At 42.6% G+C, this 20079-nt stretch overlaps 1 protein-coding gene across 1 annotated transcript in view; it reads left to right on the top strand.

The window, feature by feature from the left end:
* The window catches only part of abca2 (ATP-binding cassette, sub-family A (ABC1), member 2), a 423663-nt gene that overhangs the window by 189277 nt on the left and 214307 nt on the right, over positions 1 to 20079 (top strand). The window contains exons 16-19 of the mRNA XM_083912406.1: positions 7005 to 7195; positions 8271 to 8421; positions 8583 to 8787; positions 8888 to 9052. Coding sequence (XP_083768532.1) covers positions 7005 to 7195; positions 8271 to 8421; positions 8583 to 8787; positions 8888 to 9052 — 712 coding nt within the window. The remainder of the gene's footprint in view (positions 1 to 7004; positions 7196 to 8270; positions 8422 to 8582; positions 8788 to 8887; positions 9053 to 20079) is intronic.

A 20079-nucleotide genomic window follows, 5' to 3' on the forward strand; every position in this document is an offset into this window, starting at 1 on the left:
TTTATTCCTCTTTATCTCCAAAACTTTCTCTATATACTGATAATCAAGTGGTTCTTAACACACTCAAAATCTTGTATCAATTTAGATGGCACTCTAAATTTATAGCTGCATCTGTGTCCTTTGAATAATGACCATTTATTTCTCCATCACTTTCAAACTCAATATTTTCAGTGTGGTATGACGAGGGTATTGCACAATTTCAGATATTTATATGTAGATGGTGTCTTTAATAGTCTTGCCAATTTGTCCTCTCGCTATGACCTGTCACTCAACTGTTTTGCTATTTTCAAACACGCAATTTTTTTTACCTTCAGAGCAGCGGTGGGAAATGCTTTTTATTTGTTCCTCAACACGGAGGAATCATTTCAAAGTTTTATGACATTATCTTAGCTTTTAGCAACCACTCAAATGCTAAACTTTAGTGTACATGGGAAAGGGAATTGGGAAAACAAATACATGAGGAGTCGTAGGAACAGGCCTTAGAGAGGATAAATGCTACCACCTGCTCGTCTTGGACCTATTCAATTGGAAGTCTTTTATGTGGTAAATTTATCTAGGTTTAGACTATCTGAACTGTATTTGGAAGTGTAAGACAAATGTGACACGTTTACGAAACTTCACTAAAACAGCCACTTAAGTTAATATTAACTTTACAATGTAAAACATGCTCAAAATGAGTGCGCATGCGCAGAAGCTGCACTCTGCCTCATACTACTACGCTGTTTTTCTCAATGCAGCTTCCACCGGGACACGCTGCCTTTGTTTACTTCGCAGAACAGCTGATCGCGCTAATGCCGGCCGGCACAGCTGTTATTCCACACTAACTCTGGATAAAAACACAGCAGGAAACTAACCTGGTCCCGACCAGGTTAGTTTCAGAAAACCTTGAGTTTCTCTCTGTCTCCGCCCTCTTTTAGCCACACACGGTGTTTGATTTCCTCATTCATTCAGTCAGCGGGCGAGATTTGGCGTAGTATAGTTCTGTCTTCAGTTTTTTCAGAAAATCATTGCAAAAATCAGACATTAGGAGTTATATTAGGTGGCGACTATTTCACTACCATGGCGTGTCCTTTTGTTAACGATCCCGTGGATGAAGGTGCAGCATTACTGCGCAGAGAATTAAATATTCGTCGGGAGATGATTATCAAACTATTGATTATAGATAGGAGAAACAACATAGTCATCCCATATGTGGCTGGGGTATCGGAGAAACTCAGGAGGATCTTCAACAAACACTGCATCCCTGTGTATTTCAAACCTGGTAACACACTCAGACAGAGACTAGTACATCCGAAGTACAGAACACCACACCACCACAAAAGCAACCTGGTTTATGGTGTCCAATGCAACGAGGAATGCAAAGATCTTTACATTGGAGAAACAAAACAACCACTGCATAAACGCATGTCCCAACACGGGAGAGCTAACTCCTCAGGCCTGGACTCCGCTGTCCACTTACACCTCAAGGAGAAAGCCCACTCCTTTGACGACAGCAATGTCCAAATCTTGGACAGAGAGGACAGATGGCTTGAAAGAGGAGTAAAAGAAGCCATCTATGTAAAAGTGGAGAAACCATCGCTAAACAGAGGAGGTCTGAGACACCACTTATCTCCAATTTACAATACTGCCCTTTCAGCCCTTCCCAGGAGATTCAACAATCTAACCTCAAAGGACAACTGTTCACACATGGCCCTGTGTGACCCCAACGACTGTCGTTCAGACTCAATGGAGCACTAACAAAGTCGAAACCAACTGCCCACCAACGACTGTCACTCTAACGACGGGCGTGGGCATTTGGAGCACAAAGGGTTTCAGGGACATCATCGGCCTTGTGAGAGATTAAATACTTGGATCTCACACCAGTTAGTTGGACCAGTCCCAGCCTGGTCAGATGCGTACATGAACTGATGAAGCCTCTTGGATGAGAGGTGAAACGTCTTCCTAGACAAACAACCAGTCCAGTTGTTTTTGACTGAAATTGCTTTGAGGATAACGATGACCTGGACGAATGAGAACATTCACAGATTGATTATAGATGTTCTTGCATTTCCAGGCAATTCTCTTTTTGAGCGGTACCGTTTCATATCACAGCAGATATTGTGTGTTGCGCTGCATTTTTTTGCAAAAGGGAGTTTTTTTTATACAACCTATAAAAAGCATTCAGTAGGCCTACATTAGAAGTTATATTAGGTGGTGAATATTTCCACTTATCAGACCGCGCATAGACGTCCTTAATATACTGCAGCCATAATTACAAAATGAATGAAATGGATGTTTTGAGCAAGTTGAATGTATTTCACTTAGCATTTCCTAAATATAATCCCAGCTTTTCTTGCAATTCATAGGTTCAAAAGTGTGTGCTTTCAATTGGGTTACCTGTATATAAACTACTCCTACTACGCCTTCTGATCCAGAATATCACCTATAATGCGAGGGGGTGAATTTCACGGCAGGGGTGCTGAATACGGACAACACCGTTTCATGTCACAGTCCAACTCATCCGTCCTTACGTTTCAAACATTAACAACCAGTCATGCTCTTATATCACAGCAGATATTGTGTGTTGCGCTGCGTTTTTTGCAAATGGGAGTTTTTTATACAACATATAAAACAGCCACTTAAGTTAATATTAACTTTACAATGTAAAACATGCTCAAAATGAGGCGTCACCATGAGATTGTGCCGATGTTTTACCTGTTTGAACAATGTTTTTATGTTTTATCTTAAGCTGCTGCCAAGTGCGCTTCTCCCCCGCGGGGTTGCACTTAAATGAAATAAACTAATAGGCTCCCACTCAAGCAGTTTTCCCCTGTGATATTACTGTGATTGCAACAGGACTACATTTAAACTTATGCACTGACCCGAGCCGCAATGTTCTCCCGCACCGTCTCCCTCTCTTTTGCTGCTGCAGCGGTGTAAACCTGCTCAAACTCACCGTATGAGCGCATTAATATTTCCAATTCCAGTTGTAGCGTAGCCCTTCGCTTCCCCATTGCTATGGTGACTCGTCGAATCAGGGCTCCATTGATGCTATCTTTTTTTACTTGTGGTGCACGCGCTTAACTCCAGGTCAAACTACTCTGAGTTGATCAACCTAACGCAAATCTGCTGTTCTGGAACTGAAAACTCAGAGTTTCCTATCTCAGAGTAGATCAACTCAGAGTTCAGGGTTAGACTCAGAGTTTTTTGAACCTGCTTTGTGAAACGGTCCCCTGGTTCTCCTCAAACCCTGCTATGTTTTTCTGCTGGTGAGAAAGCCTATGACCACAAGGACTGTGAGGAGGTTGTCTCAGGAGGTTTATGAGACAATGCAGGGCTGCTTTAAAGTGACTGGGGGAGGACATTGATGGGCTAACTGAGTGCATCACAGACTACATGCATTTTTGTGTGGACTGCAATGTCCCAGCTAGGACTGTAACCTACTACGCCAACAATAAACCTTGGATCACCAAGGACATTAAGGCCATACTGAATGAAAAGAAGAGAGCATTCAGAGATGGCAACCGTGATGAGGAGAGTGCAGGGGTACTCAAACTTAAAATCAGGGAGGATAAAGACAATAGTAGGAGAAAGCTGGAGAACAAACTCAAGGGAAACAACATGAGGGACGTGTGAAGTGGCATGAGAACCATCACCGGGTTCCAGAAGACTGGTAGCACAGGGTTGGAGGACCTTGTGGACCAGGCCGACGAACTGAACCAATTTTTCAATAGGTTTGATACTGCGGCCCATCCCCCACATGACTCTGCTGCTGGCTGCCCTTCAGCTACTGCCACTTCACCTTCCCCTACTCCTCCTTACAAACGCCTTGACTGCCCCTCACCACCTGATTTCACACCTACCTATTCCACCCCTCCCCCCTGCTGTACATCACCTCCTCCACAACCTGATGACCTCAGCCCGCCAACGGTCACCTCTACAGTGTCCTTGGGGTGCTTAAATCCTGTGCCCCCCAGCTGTGTGGAGTACTGAGTCAAGTCTTCCTCCTGAGCCTGCACCTCCAGAGAGTCCCTGTGCTGTGGAAGACGTCCTGCCTCGAGGCTACAAACCGGCGACCCTGACGTCCCACATCATGAAGACCATGGAGAGACTCGTCCTGGAGCTGCTACTGCCTATGGTCAGGCCCTTCTCTGATCCACTACAGTCCGCTTACCAGCTCCGCCTGGAGTTGAGGACTGCATCACCTACCTGCTGAACAGTCTCTCTACTGGTTGAGAAGATGGCTGCGATGCAGGTGGAGGTCTCCATCGTGTCCTGGATTGTGGATTACCGGATGGACAGACCACAATTTCAAGATTCAATTCAAGATTCAAGAAGCTTTATTTATCCCCAGGGAAATTATTGTGCAACAGTTTCAATACAAAGATGGGAAAGGATCAGAGTGACAATAAGCTAACATAATCAAATAAAATAAAGCTAACATCAAATAAATCAGACCGAGTGCAACAGACATTGTGGTTAAGCATAGGTATAGACAATATACAACAATACGCAGTGTGCAGTTTAGCAGCATATTGAAATAAAATAAGTACAAACTAAATAAGTGATAAGGAGCGATAATTGAAACAGTGTAAAAAATGTAGCAGCATTTCCTACAGAACTAAGTTACAGTAAAGTACAGTGAAGTGTAGCAGCCTTTCTTACTGAAGTAAGTTAGTTACAGTAAAGTACAGGTAGGGCAAAGTCAGGAAGGAATTGAGGGGGGGGGGGTGTCAACAGGGCTGGAGGTTTGGAGGTGGATGGTTTTGGAGGAGCCGTCGGGGGGTGGTCCAGAGCCCTTTCATCAAATCTGTTGAAGAACAGATTCAGCTCATTGGCACGTTCAGTACCACCTCCTACTGTCTGGCTACCAGATGGTTTGTAGCCAGTGATGCTCCTCATGCCGCTCCACACGTCCTTTAAATTGATCTGCTGGAGTTTGTGCTCCAGCTTCCTCCTGTAGGTGTCTTTGCCCTGTTGGATCCTCTCCTTAAGCTCCCTCTGGACCGGCCTCATCTGCTCTCTGTCCCCTTCTCTGAAGGCCCTCTTCTTCGCATAAAGCAGGACCTTGATGTCTCTGGTGACCCACGGCTTGTTATTTGGGAAACAGCGCACAGTCACTGTAGAAACAACGCTGTCCACACAGAACTTAATGTACCCTGTTATGCAGTCCGTGAGATCATCAAGGTCCTCTCCATGTGAATCACGGAGCAAATCCCAGTCTGTGAGTTCAAAGATGCCCTGTAAAGCTTCATCAGTCTGCTGTGACCACCTCCTCACAGTCCTGGTGGTCACAGGAAGCCACTGGACTTGTACGCCTACAGAACTGTGTGTCTGTCAGTGTTGTCAGCACACATCACAACACCACAGGGGACTGTCCTCTCTCCCTGTCTCTTCACCCTCTTCAGCTGAGACTTCAACTTTTGTACTAAGTCCTGTCCACCTCAAGAAGTTTTCTGATGACTCAACAATAGTTGGCTCCATTGGAAAGGGGGATAAAAATTAATACAGGACTGTTGTGGGCAACGTTGTCACTTGGAGTGAGCGGAGTCATTTGCAGCTCAATGTGACTGAAACAAAGAATGTCGTAGTGGATCTAAGAAAGGTAAAAACACCTGTGACTCCTGTCTCCATCCAGGGGGTCCCTGTTGACACTGTAGAGGAGTATATGTACCTGGGGGTGTACTTTTATAATAATAATAATAATAATAATAATTTCCCCGCTGGGATTATTAAAGTATTTCTGATTCTGATAAATGCAATGGCTCTCCTTGACACCTTAGCCACGATATTTATTTTTGTCCTGATCTGGCAGGTTTCTGGGTGGGTTATTTCACTATTATGTCCTCTGTTCTTGGGTTAAATCTCCAACCTTACCCTCTGACTGTTATATTTGGGATTCCTGACCACTCACTTGCACATCATAGCTTTTCACATCCTTCCTAGCAAGACGCTCCTTATTGCTATATTGGAAGTCCTTGGATATCTTTCTATCTCCCGGTGTCTCAAAGACATCATTCATTTATTTAAACTTTACTATTTCACTAACTTAGAGGTACTAATGAATGTGTGCCTGTTATTGCTGTACCTTTTGTATTGCATAAATAACCAGCAATTTGTGTGTTGGTTGTGGTGAGCTGAGTGGGGGTGTGAGTGGGCTGTTTATTGTTTATTACAGGGTACTCTTTGATTTAATTTAGGGCTCATTCACAGTGTCCATTCTTACTGTGCCCAGTGCTCTAGGGTGATTTCCCCCCCTCCCTCTTCCCCCGCAGCCCACGCCCGCTTGTACTCACATTACTTAAAATTATCTGGCCCACGTCGCGAATGCCACTTGCTTAAAGTTGCTAAACATTCCAACTCCGCATCAGACCACAAATGTCCAATGCTGGGAACAGACACATATAAACAGACATCAGGACCGCCAACAATGTTCACGCTTGTACACGTGTGCACGCTTGTGCCTGTACATTTGTCTCTGTGCTTCGCAAAAGCCGACCTCTCTCAACTGGGCTGTGGCCGGTGAGTGCGCCCTGTGTAAGGGAAACTAAATGAAAACTAAATGAAAACGAAAACAACCCACAAGAAATAGTGTATGTGTGACAAGATCCTGTCAAGGTAAAAGATTGTCTTGCGATATCAATAAATAATTGCAGAGCAGCAGCCACAATGACAGACTGGCTTTGACCTTCAAATTGGCATAGAAGATCCCCAACCACTTTTTTTCCCAAAATATTTTATTGGAAAAATACAATACAATACTTCCAATCACAGAGATACAATTTACCTTTTTCTTCTTTTTTTTTTAAACATATATGCATATGCACGTGGACACATATACACACATAAAAAAGAAAATAATCAAAATGCAATATTATATGGCTGCAGCACACCTTTAAGTTGCATAATTTGAGTGCATCAAAAGCTGAGTACACTAAAAAGTAAAAATGTTCTTACCACCTTACCAATGACTGAATAAACAAACCTACAGTGCACCATTTTGAAGTATTATGCCACTTTCTCAGGTGATGAAGGTGATGGGTCTGAACAATGCTGTCCACTGGGTAGCTTGGTTCATCACAGGCTTCGTCCAGCTGTCCATCTCTGTCACCGCTCTGACGGCCATCTTGAAGTATGGTCGGGTTTTGCTCCACAGCGACCCCTTCATCATTTGGCTCTTCCTCACCATATATGCTGTGGCTACCATCATGTTCTGGTGAGATCGCATTATTCCACTACACCCTCACTTCTCAACATGTGTCAGTCCCCAAAGCTCAACAATTGACCACTTGTAAAATTCCGACACATTTGCCCCCACAGGGGGGTTAAACATGCAATAGTTGAGTTGACCAGCGTAGCAAAAAATTACGCTCCTCTATTTTAATTAGGAAAATAAATTAATTTTTCCAAAATAAATTTGGGGATATTAGGGGAGGGATGAATTTACACAATATCTACAAAGGCACTGGATTCATTTCAGAAGTGGGGGGCCAACTTTTGTGTGTGTGTGTGTGTGTGTGTGTGTGTGTGTGTGTGTGTGTGTGTGCACCTAAACCTGGCCTTAGCCATTTTCACAAAGTCACTATGACACCACCCATACACTCCTAGTTCTGTTTATACTTTCTTACTTTCTGTCTGATAAGAGGACGCGTTCCACACATGACCATTAAATTGCCATGTAGTGGCTGCACATACAAGGCCAAACGGTCACAACAAATTTGAGGTGTGCAGATCACCATACAAAGCATATGGATACACCCTCTGATGTTGTAATTTATGTTGCTCTGACCCTCATGTACTTGTGGATGAGGAAGGTATAATTTCAGCTACGAAAATATAGATATATGCTTAAACACAAGCCTTTATGAAGACTGTGTATACAGCTGGATTGATTAAAATAGAAGTGTACCTAAGACAGGCAACTAATAAACATGGCTGAAATGCCTTGGTGATAAACAGTGCTGGTGAAACTCCTGCCTGTGTCAAGTAAACTAAATGTGATTTTAAGCCGGGTTAGTACATACTTCGTATATATCAGCAATTAAGATTTATTTCTTTTAACCATTACTATTGATAGGACATTAACCAAGTGTATCATAGTCATGTTATTACTAGGTTGATATAAAATGCAGGAAATATTAGCCAGTATATATATTTATTGTTATTCTTATTGTAACAGATACATTTGGACATTATGAATATTGACTTTGACCTCTTCAATATATAGAATTTAATAAAAATAAAAACGCTAAATGATACAGAAGCCAATGCAAATTCCCTTTGTTTTCCAGTTTTTTGGTGTCAGTAATCTACTCTAAGGCCAAGCTGGCTTCAGCCTGTGGAGGAATCATCTACTTTCTCAGTTACGTGCCCTACATGTATGTGGCCATAAGGGAGGAAGTTGCCCATGATAAGATCACTGCCTTTGAAAAGTGCATTGCTGTAAGGCCTTTTCTCTTTTTTCCCACCTTTTCATTTGAATCTAATTACATTTGGGGACTCTTTGTAAAATTTGCTACTTGTGTTGTCACTGTGACGTTTTACTGAAATAATCTAGATGATACAAAGAGGCATGAGTTATTGTTTTTCCTTTTCCCCTCCAGTCTCTGATGTCTACCACAGCCTTCGGCCTGGGCTCCAAGTATTTTGCTTTGTATGAGGTAGCAGGTGTTGGCATCCAGTGGCGAACTATCAGTCAGTCACCGGTAGAAGGCGATGACTTTAACTTGGGCCTGTCCATGATGATGCTCATCATCGATGCCGGTGTGTATGGTGTGTTCACTTGGTACATAGAGGCTGTGCATCCAGGTATGAAATCATTGCCATGTGAACCCCAGCCATCCTGTTGTCATTGCTAAACACATCTTTTCAGATACATTTGATCAATTGTGTTTTCCTTCTCTTAAAGGTATGTATGGGCTACCCCGCCCATGGTACTTCCCCTTGCAGAGGTCCTATTGGTCAGGCAGTGGGCGTGTCGAGACATGGGCTTGGCCATGGTGTCGAGGTGGGTCTGCCAGACTCAGTGTGATGGAGGAGGATCAGGCTTGTGCTATGGACCAGCGGAGATTTGGTAAGAACAAATGATCATTTGGGGCTGGCTGAGGACACAATGTGGACAATATTCTCATGTTAGATAGATGTTAAATAGCAAGTGAGAGTGTGGTGGCTTCACCACAATCAGCATGGATAACAAAACAATACTAAAAAACAGTGAAACATTGGGAGAGGTTGGAGTTCAGTCATGGTCCTAGGTCCTACCACATTTCTCAAAATGTGGTACTTGTACTACTGGTGGTACTCAAGCTCTCTCTGGTGGTACTTGTTTCAATCTCAGCCTGCTATGCAGTCATGCTCAAGAGCTAAACTGTGATGTTAGGATAGTAAGCAGGGGTGAAATGACTGGTTTGAAAACACTGACATGTCAGTTCTAATGCTACCATTTCATACAGTGTGGCTGTGGCTAAAGACAGTCAACAATAAAGATTAGGAATTAGAGATTAGGAATAAACCTTCCTGTCCGTAGCTGAATAGTGTCGGCTTACGCTGCTGTATTTTAACATTGGTCTTAGTGGTGGTACTTGAGAGAACCTGATATTTTCTGATGTGGTACATCATGTACAAAGTCTGAGAACCACCGTCCTAGGCAATCAAAGTTAATTTCTTTTTACAAAAGTAGGCAATACTGAAACATGAGCGAATGTGCAAATTCAGTAGGGGGTGGGGTGAGTGAGTGGCCCTGTACAATTGATTATTTGTTTAATAATTGAACTGTGCTTGGGGCTAATATTTTCTTGGATACAATGTTGGTGGATCTTAGTGGGCACTGTAAATAAACTTAAATTGAATTTAGGAAAAGCCCCTAATTTGCACGTGAGTTGCTTGAGTGGCCGTAAGAGCGGCTGCTAAAACCCCTGAGAGAAGCCTGGTTGCTGATTGGATGTAGCTCTCAGCGGGATGTGATGTACGGTAGATGCCGCAACAACACAGCGAAGTAGAGAGCAGATCGGAGCAGACACCACGCAGTGCAGAAAATGATCTTTGCACAGGCTTGTAAAGAGTGCTGCAGCAGCCGGGTTGTCTTCTGACCTGCGGCCGTTTGCTGCGTGCTCCCTCTCTCTCCCATTTACACACACACATACACAGACACCGTAGGCTACTGCAGCGGGGCGACAGCCAGTCTGTCAACACACTTTTACAGCGCCCAGAATTTTTAAGCTGGAGTGTTTTCTTTCATGATACTTTTGCACAAGTTCACATTTTGAATCATATGGACCACCTTAAATCAAACTATTCTGTACTGTCTTCTCACTTTGAGGAAGAGCGGTGCGTCGCTGTATAATGATCAGCTGACCACCAGCGATCTAAACCCATTCAGAGTGATACATCACCTCCGGAGTCTTGTAAATCCCTCTTGGGCCTTTTTTTGGTAATGGAAACACGGGGAGTGAAAGGCCATTTGAGAGGGCGTGCCCTGAAACTTTCCTAGCAGCCACATTTTACCCTAATGGAAACGCACATAATGCCTCCTATAATGTAGATCTTAAGGTTTCTGGTGTGTCATTAAATGAAAGATAGAAGTTTATTTCATTTTTCAGTCATATTATCGATGGGCCATGGTCAGATACAATTGGCTTGTATTCACAGGTCTTCATCAGGGGTAAACGTCCCTTATCAATTAGAAAGAGATATATCCTGGATATATCTCCGCTGTCCACTTACACCTCAAGGAGAAAGCCCACTCCTTTGATGACAGCAATGTCCAAATCTTGGACAGAGAGGACAGATGGTTCGAAAGAGGAGTAAAAGAAGCCATCTATGTAAAAGTGGAGAAACCATCGCTAAACAGAGGAGGAGGTCTGAGACACCACTTATCTCCAATTTACAATGCTGCCTTTTGATCCCTTCCCAGGAGATTCAACAATCTAACCTCAAAGGACAACTGTTCACACATGGCCCGGGTGACCCCAATGACTGTCGTTCAGACTCAATAGAGCACTAACGAAGTCGAAACCAACTGCCCACCAACGACTGTCACTCTAACGACGGGCGTGGGCACTTTAGAGCACAAAGGGTGTCAGTGACATCATCGGCCTTGTGAGAGGTTAAATACCTGGATCTCCACACCAGTTAGTTGGACCAGTCCCAGCCTGGTCAGATGCGTACATGAACTGATGAAGCCTCTTGGATGAGAGGTGAAACGTCTTTCTAGACAAACAACCAGTCCAGTTGTTTTTGACTGAAATTGCTTTGAGGATAACGATGACCTGGACGAATGAGAACATTCACAGGCATCCTGGATACGTGTAATGGACTGATGAAAACTAAGAATACTGCCGTGCGTTGGGGAACTGGGTTCTCCATGGGTCTGCTAATTTATATGTGCTAAGAAACATGTGAATTCTCCTTGCAGATTCTGATAAAGCTGTAGACTTACTCAAGGATCTATCAAGGTTGGGGTCTAAGACCAAATTAAAATCTACACCTATTACTAGTGTGTTAGAATTCATATTGGATAGTTTGACCTGAAAAGTTGATGTAAGTTGCTCATCATCAACATCGGGTGAATATATGTTAGCCAGAGTGATCGGGTAGCCATGTAGCTTTCATGTCACTATCACAAATCTCCCTTGGGGGTCAGATATAACCTCAGCCATTGTGAAAGCATTGATTTTTTAATTATTATTGCAGTGCCTCTACTTTTGAAATAAAATGAAGAGTAATATTTTTTCCTGGTCCACTTGCAGCGTAAACTATGATGATCTGAATTTCCTAAGTGCGTTTCTTGTAAGAATGCAATATGTGTTCTCAGCTTTTAAAGATGAGCTAGTACCTTGCCTTGTTTTACAGCTCCATTAAATCCTTTGCAGAACTATAAAACTATACTTGAACCCGTTGCTGTCCTTCCCCTGCCGGGAGACATGCTTCCTTAAACGTAAGCGAGAAGATCATTTTTGTTTATTTCCTTCTTCTGCACCCTGAGTATGTTCTGAGTTTTGAGTCATACATTAAGAGTGAGTGTGTATCTTATAAAATGAAAAAAAAAAAATAGAATAGAATAAAAGAAACAAGTAAATGGTAGTTTAAAAAAATAATACTTATAACTATAACGATAAAGATCAGAGTGAACAGATGATACTAATAATAATAATATAAACAAAATAATCAAATAAAAAAAGAAAGGAGAGAGCCAGGTTAAAGTGAAAGACACTGCTAATTGTAATGTTGACTTCTCCCTCTTTCGTTTCCCTCTTCTTCACTTCTCTTTCCCTTAAAGAAGTTCAAGCTAAAACAGGGGAGGCAGGAATTATATTATTCAATTCTATTTTTCCATTTTACCTGACCCTCTCTCTGGGGTAGATTGTGAAGGTTTGCCCCACTTTATCTGAATTAGGTGAAAAGTAATATTTAAAGTAGAATAATGATAATTTTTCCTGCATCTAAGACAATCCTTCTGTGAACCAACATGTTTCCCGATTATTTTCCTCCTATGCATTTAGGTTCAAGTAGGTATCACAAAATTAACCAGAAATTAAGAGGTTCTACCCAAATCGATATCAAATAAAATAACATTAACATTATATTAGTCAGGCAAATAATAATAATACATTTCACAGTATGCCTAAGGAAAACAAAGCTGTGGGGAGCAGCTTTACATTCATCTTTGACACTGACACCAGAGATGTTTCAGAGAGGTGTGAAGAAGAAAATCCTCTCTTCAATTTTTATCAGGCGGGGTTGTGATGTTTGTCTAGATAAACTTTTCTGCATTGCGGGGATCAGTGAAGGAGTGCCTGGTCTTGTCCAGGGTGTAGGTCAGCCTTGCCGGGTAAAACATGCTGTAGGTGACTCCTGCGTTGCTCAGCTCAGCCTTCACTTGATTGAGTGCTGCTCGGAGCTTGCCGACCTTAGGGCTCATGTCAGGGAAGATGTGCACGGGGGAACTCTTTTAGATGAGGCGGCCTTCATTTCCGGATAGTTTAAAAATCTTTTCTTTATCTGCATAGTAGTGCAGCCTCACAACATGCGCCCGTGGTCTTTCTCCGTTCTGTGGTTTCAGGGCAAGGCTCCTGTGTACGCTCTATTACTAGCAGTGCGTCAAAGTTCTCCTCCCCCAGCACGGTGGAGAAAAACTCAGCTACAAAGCGGCTCGGGTTCCTTCGGTCACTGCCTTCTGTGACTCCGATGATACAGAGGTTTTGTCTACGGCTTTTGTTCTCCAGATCTGTGCATTTATCTTGCAACTTTTTATAGTCCTTTGTCAACCTGTCATGGCTTTTTTCCAAGACAGCTATCCTGTCAGGTGCGTCGCTGAATGAATTCCCCATTTCTTTCATTCATCGTGTGTGTGTGTTACGTAAGGCCTCCATCTTCTGTAGGAGCTCTTCCCGAAGAGCACCAACATCCGCCCTGGTTTCTTCACTGAAAGAGGAGATGTAATTTCTTATCTCCCGGTGCATGCTTTCAATCTGTGCATTGATGCCAGTCGTCATCCCCTCTCGGTACGACTGTAGCTCAAATCTCAAGGTTTTCACTGAGATAGGTGAATCGTGCTTATCAACCGCCCTCTTGTGTCCTTTCTCAGCCGCGGTTGGTGGTGTTAAAAGTTTCTGTGTGTATCTTTGGCTATTCCCTCTTCTCATGACAGGACATGTGGTCTTATTGGGTCAGTCTTCAAACACCTCCTAATGTTGATTTTTTGTGTAAAGATACTCTAGGAAACTATTTTAGAGAGAAATGTGACGGAGCTGGCGCTACCTGCTACCTACTCTATACGGCCGGAAGCGCAAGTCCCATAATCCCCTCGCTTAGGGATGATCAATTCGTATTTAACCCTTTAAGTCAAAAATCAATTTGTCAACCAATGCAGATGTTCATCATTCATTAGTTGGAGAACTCATGCATAATAAAATATGAAATGTGCTGTTTCCAATTGAACAACACAACAATCCTCATGATCACTTACCCAACCACCCCCTCAATGACAGAGCCATCGTGGTAAGCGTGGTGGACTGCACTTGATAACCTTAGACACTAGGGGGCAGCAATATGCTTGAAACCTGTTGACAACAATAGCAAAATCTAAAGGGTAACTATAAGGCTTACGGAGGTTTTCAATATTCTCAAATCACTTTAGCTAAATTTCTAAGAATTAATCAAATAACACCACTTTATACTTGTAAGTACAGCGGGATGTCTACTCTGTGGAGTTCAATCTAACGACTTTTGGAAGCCAGCAGGCTGAAAATCTCAGAAGTTATAATTCAGGTTATGTGTGTGTAGTCTGTTCAAATACAGTTATAGTTAACAGAGTGTCAGTGCTTGCAATAATTGTGTGGGGCATTGCTAACAAAACATTCTCAACTTAACTGAATCGACGCAGTCACACAATCATCATTGAACATTAGTCGTGACAAAGTCACAGTTCTGTGCTTAGCTGTTCATAAAGTCTTATAACATGTAGTAATGCCTAGTTTTTGGTTAGTTACCAGTCCATGAGATGGGAAAGATAAATTGTGTTGACTCGATTCCAACTTCTGGTCCTTGTGAAGGAAGCTGGTTGAAGAAAATGTTCTTGTCGTTGTTGTTTGCTCTTAGACACTCTATTCTTTACTCTTTGGTTGCTTGCATCTCTGGAAATGTGTCTGTCTCTCCGTCTTTGTGTCTTTCCTTGTCTCTCTCTATCCATCTGTCCGTCTTTTCTCTCTTTTTCTCTCCCTTTCTTCCTCCCCAACCGGTCAAGACAGATGGCCGTCCTCCACAGAGCTGGGTATGTCCGACGTTCCTGCCTGTTATAGGGAAGGTTTCCGTTGCCACCGTACTCTACGGGGGGAATTGTTGGGTCTATGTAAATCATAAATAAGTCATAGAGTGTAGTCTTTACCTACTCTGTAAAGTGTCCTGAGAACTTTTGTTATGATTTGGCACTATAATTCAAATTTAGTTGAATTGAATTGAATTGAATCAGATCGCTTTTTGTTCTGCTCAGTTGGGTTGGTAACCGGTTGGTTAACCTGGTTGATGATCCTACTCTGATGAAGATGAAGAAGAGGATCCAAGAAAGAGAGTGAGCAGGAGGGTGTCCTACGGTTTTATAGACATGATGGTGATGTCATCACCAGAGGTTAGTTTGGAGGTCCCTTGGAGAGTTCACACCTGGGTGTGACCTGTTGGGGGAGAGTTGCATGGCAGTTCTTTGTCTGTGACCATGCGCTCAGGACAAAGGCTACAAGACTTTTGGGCCTAGTCTTTTCCTTTGTTTGATCAGACTGAGGCCTTCTCATAATCAAACTGAAAGTTTACATTAATCCAGAAATGAATAGTCGTCTTTGGGATGCCGGTTGCACCTACACAGGTTTTAAGTAAAATACATCCTCCAACCACAAAGTGGGTTGCAATGACAGAGTGGTACCGCACCTATTTCTTCATGTTGACTCAACAGGAAATAAGCAGCTGAAGAAGTAACGTGATGCTGACAGCAACAGCAAAGAGACTGAAAACAATAATCGAAATCTGAGATAACCATGTCTTGCCATGTTTCTGGCGACTCAAACTCACAGGACTTGATGTTGACTGGTGGACTGATATTAATCTTATTTATTCAGCCAATTTTCTGCCGTGGAGCTGAATCAACAGTAAGACGAGATATGACTGTCCTGTTGTTTGTGAATTTCTTCATTGTTTACATGTGTACACCAGCAGCGCTCTGTTCATGTTGTTTGCGCTGCATTCTTCAGTTTGCCGTTGGTCTTGAACAACCTGATGAAAACTGGATATCGTTTTTAAAGTTGCCATTTTTCATCTGCTGTGAGTCATTGTTCAGTCATGCACATGTTACACAGGAATAAGTCTTTTTTAAAACTGTTACCTTTCAGAAAGTACAATGAGTAATCTCAGTTTGAATAGCGAAAATTGTCAAATAAACAAATGTTTTATTTTGTCTTGTCTTTTTTCTTTTCCCATTTAATACTGTACGTTCGTGATTGAAGATCTGCTGTTAAAGTGACACTGCGTCTACTGTAGATGCGTGGGGGTTGTTGACACAAACACGCACGCACACAAACACGCACACACACACACACACACACACACAAACACACACAGACCCCTGTAGCTACTGTAGCTCTGTTAGCAAATTGCATCTGAACGCTGTAATGTTAAGTTATTTCCAGCGGCCAAAATGTTTCAGTGAAGTGTGATGAAGTGAAAACACAGTGAGATCTGCTGTTAAAGTGATACTGATCATAGTCTACTGTAGGTGTGATTGGGGGGTTGTTGATAAATGGCCCATCAGTCCGAACAAAATAATTAACAAACTCGGTGGAGCAGTGTCAGGCAGGTTACTTGTTACAGTATGAGTCTTTTCTACATGAAATGAAGTTCTCGGGCTGTAGTGCTATATTTTTCACTACCGGAGCGCATCTGTGATGTACGCACATGTGTGCACGCGCATTATTATAATGGTCCACCTTTTATAAAGGTTGTGTAACCTACTGTGACAAGTCTACATAGATCTAATATGAGTCAACTGTAGAAAGGCCTGTAGAAAGGCCTTAATAATACAGGAGTCTTTTTCCTGTGATTCATTTGCACAGAAAAATATATTTATAACTGTCGTTTTTCTCATAAATACTTTAACAGAACATGAACATTACACAGCGAAAAGTGACGTTATTTTTTTGGATCAAGGAAAGTTTCACAGGACTTTTTCGCACCGTGAATAAAAACATCAACCAATCAGGTTGTTAGTTTACTTATTAGGATTATAAAACCAAAAAGGTCTGCTGCTGGACCTCATTCATCTATGGATCATACGGAAAACTATTTGACTTTCAACATTGACAAAGGCAACGCAGATAGCTTCACTTCTTCGTTCTTACCTTCACAATAAAAGCTCTAGACACACACTACACAACAGTTAACTGTTTACCAGAGGAACCTTAAATTCAGAGCATTTCACTAAAAGGAAACTCAATTAAATACCTTACAGCAGCTCAGTTTGAGCTTTTCCTGCTTCGGTTTCCTGACTGTTCAGAAATCACAGGAGGAGACGATTTTAAATCGTCTCCTGGCCGAAGTCTTCGGTGCTAACCCCTGTCACTGCACTCAGCAGAAGAGACAGGACAGGACTCCTCCTGAGCTGCTGTGAATTTTCAAATCTTCTATGTCGCACATTTGCACTGCTGCCGGTGAAAAAATGCCGCTGTCATTCAGTCTTTCTTTCAGTCTTTTCTTTTGTTCAGTCTTTTACCACTTTGTTCAGTCTTTTACCACTTCTTTTCATGTTATCAATCTACAATCAATCGAGCCAACTTAAACATCAAAATGATGGATGGATGTCACCTAGATCATCCTTTTTTTTTTTCGTACTTGCTCCGGCAGGACTACACCCCTGGTTCTTGTGTATATCATAGGTTACAACTTTTCTCTTGTAAAGCACGCTGTTGCTTAGAAAATGGAATATAATGAAAATGGCAATAGAAATAAAGTATTTAAATAAAACATTATTGTTCTCATTTTTTTGCTACCACTTATATCTGTAGTACAGCTCACTGGAACCTACTTATATTATTGCAGCAAAAAGGTAAAGTGTTTATTATCAAACGATAATAAAGCATTTGACGAAAACATTCACAATCCCATGAATTAGTCCAGAGCAGACAATCGTGCTACAGTAAGTGACTGTAGTCCAGTGGTTAAAGTAGGCTCCGTGTACAGAGGCTAAAACTCCTCCTCAGCAGCACAGGTTCGACTCAGACCTGCGGCTCTGTGCTGCATCTTATTCTCGCTCCACTTGAAATATCCAGCTGTGAAGAATTTATGAGTTCCAGGTTGAACAACCATTTTGAAATTTAGAGTTTCTTCTAGTCGGCCAAATTAGTTATACGGTAAGGATGTCCTCTTACCTTTTCTTAGCTGACAGGTTCGGCTGTACTCCAGCCTTCCTCAGAGCTACTGTTTTCTTCCGGGTCTTCTGCAATGGTCTGTTCTGGCAGATTTTTTGTTTTTCTTGTACTCCTGTCTGTTTCTTTGTTCTGGTAAGCCTGCCTGCTGTCTCTTGCTCACATTCCCTTTGATGTTCTTTTTTTCTTATACTGAATGCTCGTCCGGTTTCTCCAATGTATGTTTTTTTGCACAATTTGCTTGGAATCTCATAGATGATGTCACATTTCTTGTGGTGTTATTTTGTCTTTTGGGTGTACAAGTTGTTGAGTTTGAGTTTTTTGTATGGTTTTACGGCTGTGTTGTATGGATTCTGTAATTCCTTTGACGTACGGTAGTGTTATTATGTCCCAATTTTTATTTTCAGTTTCTTGTTTTTGTTTAATTTTCTTTTCTTTTTTCTCCTGCACATGTTATTTGGCTTGTCTCTTTCCTTTGTTTATGGCCCAGCTGAGGTATTGGCAAGGTGTGAGGACTTGTCGTATGTGTTTTTCCTCCTTCTGTCTGTCTTTATTTTCCGTTAAGATGCTGGTCCGGTTGTATAGTGTTCTTCACACAAACTGACAGTTTGTGTGCGGTGGGATGTTCTGAAGTCCATAGGAGGGACTGGTCTGTATGAATGGGTTTCCTGTAAGTTGTGATTTTGATGCTGCCGTCTTCTGTGTGATGTATGTTCATGTCCAGGAATGGTATCAGGCCCGGAGTGGCTAATCGGGAGGACCGGGACAATTCCCGGTGGGCCGGTCTGACTTTTGGGCCGCGAGGGCCGGTGTTCAGTAATTTTTTTTTTTTTTTGTGCCGGTGTTCAGTCATGGCACTGAGTGGAGTGGGTATCACGTGTATGCTGTTACCGCTGTCGCTGGTCATACCAGGGAGCTGGCGGTCTGTTAGATCATGCCAATGAAACTGGGACGCGGACGCAGGTTAAGGGCACGCCCGCCAACAAGACACAGACGCAGACTCAGCCTGATGTAACGTACGTGTCGTGCACTAGTCCGCACCATAGACATATAAAGAGTAGACGCCGCATCGAACGTTGGGCCGCGAGAAATGCGGCCCAACAGCAGAAAACAACATGAAACTGGTGCAAAAGGCAGAGGGTCTCTAGTTACACTGCTGTCAAAAGACAATTCAATAAAGTTGTGGATGTCATCAGCCAACTGATAAAGGCCACTATAGCCGAAGAAGTAAGACAAGCTGGCATGTTTTCAGTCCAAATTGACACCACACAAGATATCAGCAGCAAAGACCAGTGCTCTATCATCCTCAGATATGTAACAGATGTCATTCATGAAAGACTGATTGCTATGGTGGAGTGTGAGTCATCTACAGGGCAGCATTTTGCAGAGCTCCTGAAAAAGGTGCTACAGGAGCTTAATATCGATATTGGCACATGTGTGGGCAACTCCACAGATGGAGCAGCTAATATGCAGGGACAGTATCGGGGGTTTTCTACATTCCTCTCTGAGCAGTCCCCCAATCAGATTCATGTATGGTGTTATGCACATATTTTGAATCTTGTACTGGCAGACACAACAGGCAGTGTTGTGGAAAGTGCATCCCTCTTCTCGCTGCTTAATGATATAGCAGTTTTCCTAAGAGATTCATACAAGCGCATGCGGAAGTGGGAAGAGATCAGTAAGGACAAGCATCACAGAAGACTGTGCCCAATAGGGCAAACTAGGTGGTGGGCTAAGGATCAGGCACTAAGTAAAGTGTTTGGGTGCTTTGGGAATCCTCAGGGAGCCTTGTTTATTGAAGTGCTTATGACTCTGCACACCATTGTAGATGACAGAACACAACAGCCAACTGTGAGGGCCAAGGCAAAGGGATTCATAGAAGGCCTTTCGAGGTATGAAACAGTGCTCACTGCACAAACTTTCCTTCGCATTTTTGAGCAGACATCCCCTCTCTCAAAATACTTACAGACAAAAGGAATGGATATCATCACAGCACAACGTCTGGTTGAGGGGACAGAGGAGGGTCTCAGGGAGTGTGCTAGGGACTTTGAAGGAGTTAAGTGTGCAGCTGATGAGTTTGTGAAGTGGGCTAATGAAAAGTTGCAAGAGGAGGAAGAGAGTGAGCTGGTAGTGCAGACTGTCCTTCCTGAGAGAAGGTTCAGAAAAAAGAAAATAATGCCAGGAGAGCTTGCAAAAG

Source organism: Echiichthys vipera (genome assembly GCF_963691815.1).
Source record: "Echiichthys vipera genome assembly, chromosome: 4".
NCBI classification, from domain to species: Eukaryota; Metazoa; Chordata; class Actinopteri; order Perciformes; family Trachinidae; genus Echiichthys; species Echiichthys vipera.